We start from the raw sequence: 13705 nt of genomic DNA on the forward strand, positions 1-13705 counted from the left end.
GATCTGAGACTCTGAGGTTCTTGTTCGACTGAAGATTTTATTGTCTGATATTAAATAAGAGGAATTTGGGAGATCCATCTTATATTTTATTTACTTATTTATTTATTTTTAAGGGGAGGGGGGGTCTCGAAGAAAAGTGGGACAAAAATAAGTTTTTTTTATCCAAATCAACTTCACTGTTTGCTTGTACATTACGGGGGTTAATTTGATATTCCTGATCTTGGCATCTTTGCATTCATTGCGATGACAAATTGACAATGACAAAGAACTTCAGTCACATTTTGGTTAAAAAAAACAAATCGAGCATATTTAACTCAGAATTCGATGTGATGCGAGTAACTTTTTTTTTAAGGATACGGTTTAACTCAAAAATCTGATATGACAATGCAACCGATCATCAATCGTATCTGTCATAATTGTCACACAAGAAAAATAAAACTTCCAAAAATGGGCGGCAAAACTATTTAGGTAACAATTCTTTGGTTAGTGGATGGAAGTGTTCAAATTCCTTTCTTCAGCTTTGGCAATAGAAGAAAACGTGGAAAACATGTTCTCCAGATTTGTGTCATTGTCAAAGGTACGTCAGTTCCAAGTGAAGTCTCCACCCAGACATTATAGCCTAGGGTGATTTCTTCTGCAAACAGCTTGGTAGGTTTCGTGGAAGAAAATATCACGACTTGCGTTAATGGCAGATAACGAACGAGAAATAATGACGAGGATTGGAGATGTTTTGTTTCTCTTCCGTTCCTCGAACGATACAAAAAACCGAAGGAAAGCGAAGCAATGCAATCTCATAACATTTACACTTAGTGGATCCTACAAAATCTGGCACTATGTACCATTCTACGCTCTCACAATCGGATGTCATCTTCTCTAGAAACATAGAAGTACCTGTTCGCTGCCTCTCATGGATGCCTGGGAGTTACGTGACAAGAAGGAATGTTAACCTCGTCCAACCTTTTCCCACGTCAAGGGCAACGCCGTACTTTCCCTCGTCAAGATTTCACATCGTGGGTAGGTGTCTTGATGACCCACCCAGGCAGGCCTGCGCCATTTTTCACTTTTGAGCATCGACAAAGATTAGTTCTGTTTCAGCTCGTATCTTGATCCTCAACTATTCCCACTGATTGTTTAGCTATGTCGACTTGCAGATAGTGCAAGCACCGCCATGAGTAAGTTAATCAAGAATATGTTGCTTCCAATGGAGATCAAGGATGCTCCCGAAAAATTCACTCTGTGAGCTTGGTCACTGCGCAAAATACATTCTCGCGGTAATATATCCTACCACAGTAGAAAATTATGCGCAAAAGAATAAAAATGGAAGAATGCCGAAATAGGAGACTGGGAAGAGTAATTTTTCGTGTCTGGTATCTTACTTCTGCAAAGGAGAGAGTGCCCCACAATATATGGTATTAGCAGGCATGGCCATCTCGTCTGTGTCTTTCTCGGGATTAATAACGCTCAGGTACAGTTCTTGTCCCAGGTACCATGCGTCCAGATTCTCAGCACGAAGGTTCCAGATTCCCGAGTTGTCGAGTGAAACTAAAATAGCCGTCCAAGCTCCAGGAAACACCTGCCATTATGTTGAAACTTGAAATGTCAAGATATGCATCATATGCAATTATGTTCCCGTTTTTACCTATACACTTGACAGCTATGCAATCTTAAAGAAAGAAAATACCTGTACAGTGGATCTAGCAACTCCGTCCCATTTGTTATATGTTCCTCTGCTGTTTTCGGTCCAAAGTCCAAAGTCCATTCTGTTATAGCATATAACAGGATATCAGGTTCAATTGTTGTAAACTTCCACTTGACACAAAGACAGCGACAAAAGCACTGCTCACCCCACAACAAAGAAAGCGTAGCCATCCAAATGGTAGCTATGAACAGCCGTATTATTGTTCTGGAAGATGATCTCCATGAACCCTTTGAAGGTCCCATTGATTAGAGAAGTGTCGAGCTTCGGCGGCCGGTTCATTATCTTGTTTGGGAAGTCCAGCTTGTAAACTCCCGGGAGGCTAAACTGCTGAGCGAGCTTTAAGGGGGTTGAGGGCGAGAAGTAGGAAATGCCGTTAAGAGCAGTCCGCAACTTACCATCAATAAGCTCGGGAGGTCTACTGAGGATCACATAGACATCCGTGACTGTGATTTGTCCGTACTTGAAAGAGCCCTGTGGATTGGGACGGGCACCACTGGCTGTGACATTCCACCTAAAAACATGAAAAGACAAACATAAAGCATGCCATCTTAGGGAGTTTATGCTCAAATGATAGGAGCTAAACGGAAGCTCGAATATTGCATCTAGGCTCTGTTTCACATGATCTGTTTCTTAGGAAAGTCTTTTCCAACAATTTTGCTGTTTGCTTGGAATGGAAACTGTTTTTGATCGAACAGTTTTCGATCGACCAGAAAGGTCATTGATAATATAAGGAAGAAATTATACAGAGCACTTTTTAATATAAGAGAAGAAACAGAGTTTCCCAGTGAATATTTTCTTCCCCGGAAAATCAAATGTGTGGAAGAAAGAATAGACCTTAAGCTGCTGCTGCACTTTGAACTTATTCAAAATGCAATTTTCACCGACTGAAATTCTACTGCAAATTCCAAAGTTATTCTTGAGGAAAAGGATAAATAGCCCTTATAGACTAACGCGCACCAAACTAAGCCTCACTTAACTCTCCAAACCACTTTTTGTTTGGTCCTCGAAAACTAGCTAACTTTTAATTTTACTTTTCTTTGAAAAAAAAAAAGTTAGTTAAATATCATATCGCACCTCAGTAGTATGATTTTGGTTAAAAAGTACAAACACCGGTTTTAGATTGATGAAAGAACAGATAACAATTAAAGGATCTATTTTGCATTTCCCATGCAAGAGAACACAAAACATAGTCCATCTGCCAAAAAAACAAAAAAGAGCTAATTTGATACTTTTAGCTTTCTGGGCTAACAATATAGATAAAATTCCTCAAAGAATAATCCAAGAGAATGTAATCAGAGAGAATTAGCCAGTACCTTATGGATCTTGCTTGGTTCATCGAGGTAAACACATCATTCTCATTAGGAGGATTGGGAAGAGGACCAGAAGCGGGGCCCATAGAATTAGAATAGTGCAAAACAGCAACTCCAACAGGTTTCCGCCAAGAAGAGGCATTAGAAAACCTTGGAGAGGCCACTATGTAGTAATCGCTGGTAGCATTCTGGTCCATCGTCATCAGGAATGAGTACGACTGGCCCACATGAATATCCATGTCTGTGTAAAGCTGCTGGTTCGTGTATGATCCCTCAGTCTCCACTAGAAGTAAGTTGTGATTTTGGATTCGGAAATTTAGGCTGGTTGAGACGCCCACATTATGGACCCGAAGGCGATAGGTTTTTCCTGTTTCGAACGAAGAGTCATACATTTTCTTAATAGACAACAAACATCTTCAGAAAAGGTGCACAAAACTACCTGGGCTGGTATTCTTTCCGTAAATATGCATAGAAAGAGAGTGCAACAATGGCCATATTGGATTCCAAGGCATGTTTTTTAATAAGAGCTTACATTTTCTTCTGGAAAAGTGGAAAAAAGAATTGAAGCGGAAGTGAATCTATTGTATGTCACACATAGAAATAGAAAACTGGGGGCCATCCTCATAAACCAAAGAGGGTAACTCAAGCAAGAACGGCATTAGCAGATTGGTTTGGAACAAGTACAGATACTGTCTATCAACCAAGCTTCAAAATTTCATTCTGTATGCGTCCAAACTAGACCACAACTAGATGAAGAAAGTAAAAAGAGACAACAGAATAGAGAGGAATAATAGTTACTGTCTTATTGAGACTTGAATCATATGTACTATGAAGACTACTCATAAACACTTGAAAATTGAAGTACTAGTGAGTACGTATTCTGTTTGAAAATTACCTGGTTCGACATTTATTACTTCAAAAGGGATCCCTTCCGGAACAAGGTCTTGATCATACCTATAAGGACCCAATCCATTGATTAAGATGCCATCAGGAGCCCCGAGCTCACCTTCATCCTCAACTTCTTCCCTCAGTTTCTGCTTTCCAATGGGATAAATTTAACACCCTTGAACAACTCGTAGAAGTACATGGTAACATCCGCAATATCAAGACTGACCTTAAGACTTTTTGTGTACCAGTCACCAATAAATATGGTGATATCCCCATCAGGCAAGCCAAAAGGCAGCGGAATCACATCTCTGTTATTTACAATTATGCCACCAAATCCACCCGCAGCTCGCTGAAAGTTCAGGGTCGGGAAATAGAAGAAACTCCCAATTTGGTCTTTGACCTGAAACTGGTATGTCCAGTTCCACCCTGCAGGAATTGGGCAGTTGGTTCCAGACACGCCATCTTGCCAAGAATTCTTCCTGTGTTGTAGTCCATTCCTTCGAGATAATTTGCAAATAAGGGTATCAGAAAGGCCTATTAGCTATCATATATGAAACCTCAGATGCACTAGGACAGATTTGCCATACCATGTAATTAGCAATGGCTCGTCGAGATCATTCTTAACATTGACTACAACGTTCCAGTTCGTGGTGACGTTTAAGATTGGCCCTGGGAATTGCCCATTTATACCAATAACCTAAAGCAGCGACCAAGAAAGGAGAAGGGCATAAGAAGCAACTAACAGTTAATCATGAGAGTACCAAAAAGGTTCTTGAATCATATAGAAACATGAAGAATTATTACTAAATGCAGGGGCAAATGATGTTTCGATATACTCGAGATAAATTGCATATGCCAGGCAAAACCGGCAGAAGATTTCAAACGCTTCCTGCTTCCTCTAGACGTCATCACAAGGCACATACTCATAGACCCAACTGCTAAACACAAATGATTGCTGTTTGCCACTCCTTGATGTTTATCAATTCCATTCATCACAAGGAATCTTGCAGTTCTTCAAGAATGATGGAGGTTCAAGTAGGCAAGGATACGGTACCTGTTGCTTAACTCCGAGGGGAGAGCCGGTGAGGTACGACACCCTCCAGTCCAAGAACACAAAAGGGTCCGCTGCGAAACAGTGACCCGACAAGAAAAGCAGTCGCACCAGCCCAAAGAAGAAGAAAGAGTAGGAGGAGGAGGAGAGCATTGGATCCCCCTCCTTGTCAGGGAAAGAGATCGAGAATACAAAAAGGAACCAACCAAGAGATCAGCAGTGGCAAGAATGGGAAGAGTGCAGTCGGAAGGAGGAGGAGGAGGAGGAGGGCAAAGGAGAAGGGGATGGAGACAGCTAATGGGTTCTGACTCTCTGAGGCTGCCCAGCTGCGCGATGGGTCCCGTTGTCACGTTCCTCTGGCAGAGAAATCAGGAACGGTGGTGGTAGAGCTCGAGGCCCACTTCCATGGCGCTTTGCGACTTCCAACTTCAACTGGGGTCACTGAGGATGGGACCGAAGGCGTCCAAAAGTCGGGAAATTTCTCGACTTTTTCCTTGTTTTTCGACTGACGGATAATTCCTTGACCGGTGAGGTAAAGATTTCGCTGTCCGACACTCCTAATCGTACTGATTTACTCTCTCTTTCACTTTCTTGCTTTCTCTTTTTTCTTTCGTTTTATTTCCTTCTTTTGAGTTTTTTTCCTAATAAAGTCTATTAAGGAAGATCATGCAAGAAAATCTGCGACGAGAATGAATCCATAAATTTCAACAAATAATAATTATTATTATCAGGAAAAATTACCTCAAAAATCACAAATTTTCCTTTTTTTTCAAATCTAGCATGGACTATTTATTTTCTCAGAAAAAATTCATCAACTTTGGTTTTGTCCCATATCTATCATCCGTCCATGATTACGTCCATTTTAGTGACGCGGCAACTAACGGCTGCTTATGTGGCCAAACGGAATCCGACGTGGCATCTAACGGAACTTTGCTAGAATAAAATGTCATTTCGCCCTTCAAAATTCTTCTTTGGCCCCATTTTAAGAGAGGGCAAATACGTAAATTTATGCAATAATTATAATATATATTTTTTTCAAAATTAAAAGATAAAAATTAAAAATTAAAAATATAATAAAAAAGAAAATGGCGAGCTCTCTCTGTTTTGGGGTCGAGGGCCTGCCCACCGGTTAACACATCCTCTGGCGAGGTTGTCGGTGACCTCGGATGTCCGAGTGCGTTCACAACCATGGTAGGGGCAATAACAACAAAAAAACAACAGCGACGGTTGAGAAAAGGCTCGAGGAGATAGTGACGGCAACCGCTCGACTTATGGTTGGGCAGCGGCAGCTTGGTACGGGGAGAAGCAGCAGCACTCAACGTGGTAGTGATAGGAGCAGCAAGATGGAAAAATAAAACCATCAGCGGGCTCCCTCTCCATGATGCTCCTCCGACTCCATCACCATCTTCACGCCACCTCTAGCCACCAACTCCATCTCCTCTCGGCATTGCCGTTGTTCCGACCTTGTCCTTCCTCCTGCCATTGTCACTGCACCTCATTATGATCACCTTCATCCTCCCTCAACATTTGTTCTATTTCCCTGATGTGTAAGGCAAACAAAACTAGAGAATTAAGTGAGCATAACATCATAAACACAACATAAATCTCAATGCAGCACCCATCATTTGTGGAAAATCTTCATCTACCACAATACATTGAGAGAAGCAAAATATCTTCTGAAAAGCACATAAGCAAGAAAGAGAGAAAATGCATCCTTTAAACATGCACTCTTACAAGCTAGAGATAAAACAGTACGAGAGGAACCATACAACCCCATTGGCAGCTCCTTGGAAAAACATCCAAGAAATAGTAAGAGTGCATCCTTGATGTATCCTTGATATAAAAGAAAGAGAAAATGCATCCTTGATGTATTTTTGTTATAAATGAAATAGTTCATTATAGATTTGGGAAAACATGCAAAGTTCGTGATTTTTGAGGCAATTTTTCCTAATAGTTATGATAATCATCTTGTAAAGAATACTTCTTCAATCAAAAAAAGCGTAGCGCAGTTGTGTATAATCTCACGCAACAACCAAGAGGTTGCAGATTTGATACCAACGGGATTACCCATATCATTTTATTAGTTATTAGAATTTATATTTCATTATATTAGACTCATGAACTTTCGTTATAACCGAGAAAAAAAATACACCTTCATTCATTATTTGTCGTTTTACCAATGTTTTCTTACTTCACATAATAAGGTAAGATCTCGGAGAATTTCTTAGATCATGCACACTAATCGATCATGCGTATTTCTATTGTATATATATTCGCGTGCCTCGACTTCTTCAAGTATGATTTCCATAGGAACAAAAACCGATCAAAGGCCACTCTATTTTTCATGAGACTCGTGATTATAATATAATAAAATAAAATAACCAATAAAGGGATATATGTAGTCCCATTTAAGTATCAAACCTAATTATTAAGCGAGAACATGCGTTAGTGCACTATACCATTTTTTATTATAGCCATTCTTTTTATAGATAGCAAAGATCACCCATAGAGATTTTGCGAAAGTTTGAAACTGATCTTTTTTCTTTCTTGGTAAAATTTCCATATTGTCATTTTATAGAAAGACATTCTATCCTACAACATATAATGAGTCTCCCTCGCAAAGAGCATCGCAAAAAATAAAAGAAAAATCTCGGTAGAAAAGAAATTCGTTCATTATCATAACTCTAAACGTAGTAATAAAAAAATACTAACTGAATATTATAAAATAGAAAAAATGAATTTATAAGTACATGGATAGTGATTCATATATTTGCGTAAAAAAATATCACCGCATTATTTTGAGATAGAGCAAACTATCAATATGGTCCCCGACGTCTCAAGCAACTATCAATTTCATCTTCAATGTTTCATTGTCATAAATAAAATCCCCGATGTCACAATCTGTCTATCATTTTAGTCCTTACCGTTAACTAACCTCTAACGACATTAAATAAAATATTAAAGAATGAAAAAAATTGGTATATTTTTAAGGAGAAAGAAGGGGGACGGGCCAATATTGTGCCCCACCTTTCCCGGCTACCTCCGCCCATCGGGGAGGTCATTGGAGGACCTTACTTCTCTGGTGACCTCCTTTTGCAAAAGAGAGAGAGGGGAAGAGCGGGGCAGATCGTGAGCCCCTCTCCTGGCAACCTCCCTCATGGGAGGATGCGGTCGTGGCAAGGGGCAACGATCTGCCCTCTCCCCCCTCTCTCGATGAAATTGATGACTGCTTGAAACATCAGGAATCAAATTGATAGTTTACTCTTTGAGATAAAATTATTTTAAAATTTTCTCGAAATAAATAATAAAAGAGAAGGTAAATTAATAAGATATGGACTAGAACATGAATATATTGCATGAGAAGGCAATGGGACACCGGACCGTCCTCATCTGCCTCCGTCTTTTATTTTTTGTCTTAGTAAACAATTATAATTGCTCATTCCGCCTGAATACAATAGTTTCTTCAGTAAAATAAAAAAAAAAATAGAATTACTCGTGAGAAGGGAACGATATCATGGCTCGTCATTCACATGCTTAGCATGCTATCCGATATTCTATATTCCCAGACCATGTGGTGAGAATTACGTAGCATGAACATATGTTTTTGTATAATAAATTTTTAATGGATTAATTTTCTCGTACAATACAATATTTTGAAATTTTTCATCACATAATACATATCTTATTAATTTTACCAAATTGTACGACATTTTGAAATTTTTTCATTGTATAGCGCGGCGTCAATTCCCTAACAGAGAGCTGATGTGGCCGACGTTATGGTACATATAGTATTAATTTTTTCACTGTATAACACGAAATTTTAAAAAATTTCACAGTGTAGCATATATAGTATTAATTTCACCACTTGCACATTTTATATCATGGGAAGAAGCCAATGGGGCCACAAAAAGTCTAGTTGTGCAAGGATGGGCCCACAATGTCGACCACATCAGCTCTCTATTAAGGAATTGATAGAAAGTTGACGTCATGCTATGCCATGAAAAAATTTAAAAATATCGTGCAATTTGGTGAAATTAATACGATATGTGTTATGTAATGAAAAATTTTAAAATATCGTGTTGTACGACGAGATTTATCCATTTTAAATCGATTCTCACTCCTGGCCTAGCCTTAACATAGGCTATGGCAACAATAAACGTGCATATTCGAATTGACCTCAAATTAGGCCCAATATGGACCACTGGGCCAGGCTTTATCCAATATGGCGCCGTCCAAACGGTAGAGAGCAGCCTAAAAATGCAAGCGGGCACAAATTCGTATTATCTAGATTCAAGAAAAGTGCGTCACGGATCAGTTTTCTAGAAGAAGGGGAATGTCGGGTGTCCAATGAGAGTTCGTTCTCTCAAAAACCAAGCGAATTTGTAATGATACCTCGGATTGATAGACATTATTTGGAAACCAAAATTTTCAAAATTCGAAATCTGACAATTGGATTATACATTTTTTATAACACTTAATACTGTTGGTGCAGACCCTTTTATTCAGCGTGGATGATTAATTAATCAATATCTCGACGGTCCTTTTTTTTTTTTAAATTTTAATTATCACTTCCTGCGGTCGTCCTCCTCTTTGAGCATTTCTTCTAGCAAGCTATCGTCAAGATACTCGAGCTCGATAACTTCCCTAGTTAATGACGAACCCTCATTGCCTGATGATCTACTGCCAGCCTCGATGCCACCCGAAGTGCCCGAGAAGTGGGCAGAGGAGGAGGACACCGACGAAGAAGACGCAGAAGCATTGGCGCCGCCAGCGAGAGCAGGCGACGAACCTTGCTCGCCGAGGTACTGGTGCTCGTTCGGGAAATTGAGGATTGCGTGACGTCCCCGGATGGCAAATGCAGCACGGTCGTACGCCCGTGCCGCTTCTTCGGCCGTGTCGAAGGTCCCGAGCCAGCGGCGGGCCCCATTTCTCGAAGGGTCAGGTACCTCGGCCGCGAACTTTCCCCACGGTCTCCGCCGCACCCCGCGGTACCGCGGCTCGGACGGAGAACGTCCTCTCCCTCTCCCTCCCGAATGTCTCTCCATCACGTGTGTCTGATTCAATTACTTTATGCCCGAATGGGTTGGTTTTATTTTATCGGGTAAGACCCGAATATATTTATATATATGTGTGCGTGTGTGCGCGTATGTAGATAGGATATTGGCCTTTGGGGAGGTCGAGCGGAGGAGGAGGAGGAGGGGAGATTTGATCGATCCGGGGAGGGCGTTAAATGGCGGTCGGGGGGTTTCTTTCACGTGGAGGTGGCGGAAGATTTCTAGACGGACTAGCCGTCAGAGAAATTACATTTGGACATTCCTTTTGTTGGGTGTTCTGCTGTAGGCTGATGTTCTGCTGACGGGATGGCATGCGTTTGTCCCCGTCAATGCTCTGCTGGAATTTTGTGTTCGTGCCAGATGCCAATTTGAGAACAGTATTTACTTCGAGGCCAAGTTACTTAGCTTACTAGTCTTCTAACCCGCACACTGCGTGGGCATTCGCACGATATTTTATTTTTAAAAAAAATATTAATATCATGCAACTTAATTAGACATGAAAAACTTAAAAAGGGTATATGCTTGCTATGAATCTTTCCAAAAAGATATTGGACAAAAAAATTAAATATCATGCAACTTAATTAGACATGAAAAACTTAAGAAGGGTATATGCATGCACAAAAGACAGACCAAATTCAAGAACAAATTAATGAGATATTATAAAAAAAAAATTGGGCATTTAATGGCGCGATCTCGATCCATTCATTTGAGTCAAGGGAAATGAAGAGAGAGGAAGGGATTTCACAAACACCTCCAATTTTCAAATAACTCAATTGAAAATCCAAAAACATTAACGGCCCATATCATCTGCAATTTTTGATAGGTTACCCCAAAGTTATCCAAGCACAAATCGGATTTACTTATCTTCTATCCATAAGATAAAAGCTCTATAGCGAAGCTATCATACATAATAGTGAAATGAATAGTAACATTTCAAGGAAAACCATTATAGCAACCAGCATCGATTTTGACTTCCGCAGTCAACTTCTCGATCGATTCGAAATCAACTTGCATTTTATAAATAGCACCAGAGAGCTCCTTCACATTATGCTCTTCTTTCCTATATTTGTTCCCATTTGATGGGAGTTTGTTAAGCAAAATAATCGAACAGAGCACCATGAAATGATGAAACTGTAACTTTATGGATTTCTTTACCTGAAATTTTATTCAAAGAAATATAATAAATGTCATTCTGTTATCTCTACTATGTATATTGCTTAAGTAGTTATAATTTGACAATCAAATTCACACAATTAACATAGTCACTACAGTCGTAAAGAAACGAAACCGGCCTACTAAAACTAGCCTTAAAGGGTACGAAACCACCAAAATCAAATAGTACAAGCAAGCTGGACATGCATCGATATTGCTAGCGAATGTAATCAAGGCATTCAAGGAAAAAAAATTAAATGGTATAGTTCATGAATTGGGATTAGATGGTAAGGACAGATAGCAACATTCAAGGAAAAGAAAGGATTAAGCAGAGACAAAGTGTCAAATGAAGAAGAACAAAATTTGGAAGAATAATCTGGAAAGCAAACTATCTAAGCACTCATTTAGGAAGTTAATCAAGGTAGGATTTTGGAGAATAATTGGGAAGATCAAGACCAAAATTTCTAAGAATAATAGGAAAGCAATCAATTTGAGCACTCACTATAACAAAATAGGATTTTGGAGAATAATCAGAAAGATCAAGATGGGATTTTGAAGAATAATCGAAAAAGAAATCAATGTGAGAATAAATCGAGCAAAATCAATTTGAGGATAGCTCGACTTGCTCCCACGTGAATTGCTCCCATCTTTCCCATATTGAGAACACATGATAAATTAAGATTTTGGACGACTTCCTAATTCATTTATCCGGTGATCATTCTTTCATATCTGTGTGTTTGATTTTTAAAAATTTTTTAATTTTACTCAACTCAACTCCACTTATCTTCATTTCAACATCACAATCATTATTTTTTTCATTTTTAAAATTTTTTTTAACAATTCAATTTAATTTTTAATATTAAATTCTCTCAACTATTCATTACTTTTTTCATAGTTCAACAACACAATCATTATTTAATCATTACGTTCTCTCAACTATTAATTATTTTTTTACACCTTTTCTCATAATTCAATAATACAATCATTACAAACAAATTAAAACCAAAACTCAACTCAACTCAACTCTCACAACCAAACATATATAAATGCTTTCTTGTTTATTTTCTTTCTATGTATATTCCATGTATATGTTATATACAGTACATGAAACATCGCAGAAAATTAAGTCAAACAACAAATTCAACGAAACTTTTGCCTCGTCCTTCATATTGAAGAAGCCAGCAAAGGAAATTACAATTCTTCCCAAACAGCTGAATCTAAGTCAGAAGAAAGGAAAATCAACAAAGGAATTGATTAATTATAGGTCTCTGATTTGGTTCTTTCTCTTTTTCTCAAGTGAGAAGAAAGAAAAATCAACATCTGAAAGGAAATGATTAATTATACGTCTCTAATTTAGTTCTCTCTCTTTTTCTTGCGATGTTCTTTTGGTAATAGAGAATTAGCATAACAAGGAAAGTCACAAATGGAATAGCTCAATCCTTCTATATAAAATGTAAAGAATTCATAAAAAAATTCAAATTTCCTCCATGGTCAATATGCTGCAATAGTATGGCATAACGTATTGTTCAAAAAATTCAAATCGACCACGAAAACCAACCTGATGCCAAATCGACAAACTTGCCACTAATCAAGAGCTGAGAGTAGTTCACGAAGACACTCGGGCTTGTCGACTCCTTCAGGACTGCGGCGGTGCTGTGGTTCCTTATCACTGAAGAAATCATATTCGTCGAATTAAACCCGATGAATGAAGCCTCGATGAGCTTCCCTTATGAAAAGAAAAAAAAAGATAATGATATCGCAGATTAACTCGAACAACCAATCCAGACCCATCAAACAAAACACCGTAAAGATCATAATAACTTTTTTTATCCGTGAAGTAGCACTTCGAGACAGCAAAGCACGGGCGGAGGCGGTAGCGGTGGTAGAAGCGACAGAGCCGGAGAGCAACAATGAGGTCCTCCGAGCAACCATGGACAAGTTAAATGAGCAGCGATGAGATCCTTCGTGCAGCCACGGTAAAGGTAAATGTGTGAGAAAGAAGCAGAGAAACGGAGAAGGAAATGGGGTGGATGAGCTCATTTGATAATATTAATTAGAAAATTACATACATAATTAAGATGAATGCATGCGTGCTTAATGTAGGGATGTGAAAAGACACTAAATCAAATGTTCCTAAACTTAACAAAATGCTGACGTATCGACTCCCATTACATAAATAGAGATCTCTCGTCGCTCCGCCTCGGAATGATCATTAATATAATAATGTAAATAGATTTCCTATTCTCTCTCCCCAGCTCTTCCCCTCCCTCTCTGCCACCTATTGAAACCCTCATTTCAGCCACTTTGCCCGGCGTGTCTGACTTCCGTCGGGCGCGTCGGGCACCATCACTTCCGTCATCGGGAAGCTAAGTCCCTCCTCTACCCTCTCGTGGTCTTAGTTTTCTCGATGCCCTCTCCCTCCATTCTTTTTCCGTCTTTTTTCAGATGGGTAACAACAATGTAGTGAAGTGATTACGTCCGACTCCCATGCGGTGAGGGCGTCACCATCTCCTTCTCGACGCCTTGAGCCCATCTTTCTCCGTCCGGTGGT

General features: G+C 39.3%; 2 protein-coding genes across 2 annotated transcripts; both read right to left on the minus strand.

Moving 5' to 3' along the window:
• Positions 1–653: 653 nt before the first annotated feature.
• Positions 654–5474, minus strand: LOC116215136 (monocopper oxidase-like protein SKU5). The gene is made up of 9 exons (XM_031550731.1): positions 4952–5474; positions 4485–4594; positions 4124–4394; positions 3905–4043; positions 3013–3376; positions 1845–2210; positions 1682–1760; positions 1377–1573; positions 654–1249 (listed from the first exon to the last, which is right to left on the minus strand). Exons 1-9 carry the CDS (start codon positions 5099–5101, stop codon positions 1132–1134), a joined length of 1794 nt encoding a protein of 597 aa, XP_031406591.1. The 5' UTR covers positions 5102–5474; the 3' UTR covers positions 654–1131.
• A 4039-nt stretch (positions 5475–9513) lies between these two features.
• On the minus strand, positions 9514–10207 carry LOC116213687 (ethylene-responsive transcription factor ERF096-like). The gene has a single exon (XM_031548717.1). The coding sequence runs from the start codon at positions 9991–9993 to the stop codon at positions 9514–9516; it is 480 nt and encodes a 159-aa protein (XP_031404577.1). The 5' UTR covers positions 9994–10207.
• Positions 10208–13705: the final 3498 nt, after the last annotated feature.

Source organism: Punica granatum, chromosome 7 (assembly GCF_007655135.1).
Source record: "Punica granatum isolate Tunisia-2019 chromosome 7, ASM765513v2, whole genome shotgun sequence".
NCBI lineage: Eukaryota > Viridiplantae > Streptophyta > Magnoliopsida > Myrtales > Lythraceae > Punica > Punica granatum.

Coding starts and splice junctions, on each gene's coding strand:
- LOC116215136 (XM_031550731.1), bottom strand. CDS start 5,101: ATGCTCTCCTCCTCCTCCTACTCTTTCTTCTTCTTTGGGCTGGTGCGA. Junction 3,377..3,904: donor AGTAATAAATGTCGAACCAG/GTAATTTTCAAA, acceptor CGTTCGAAACAG/GAAAAACCTATCGCCTTCGG. Junction 1,250..1,376: donor GCACTCTCTCCTTTGCAGAA/GTAAGATACCAG, acceptor TATTTTGCGCAG/TGACCAAGCTCACAGAGTGA.
- LOC116213687 (XM_031548717.1), bottom strand. CDS start 9,993: ATGGAGAGACATTCGGGAGGGAGAGGGAGAGGACGTTCTCCGTCCGAG.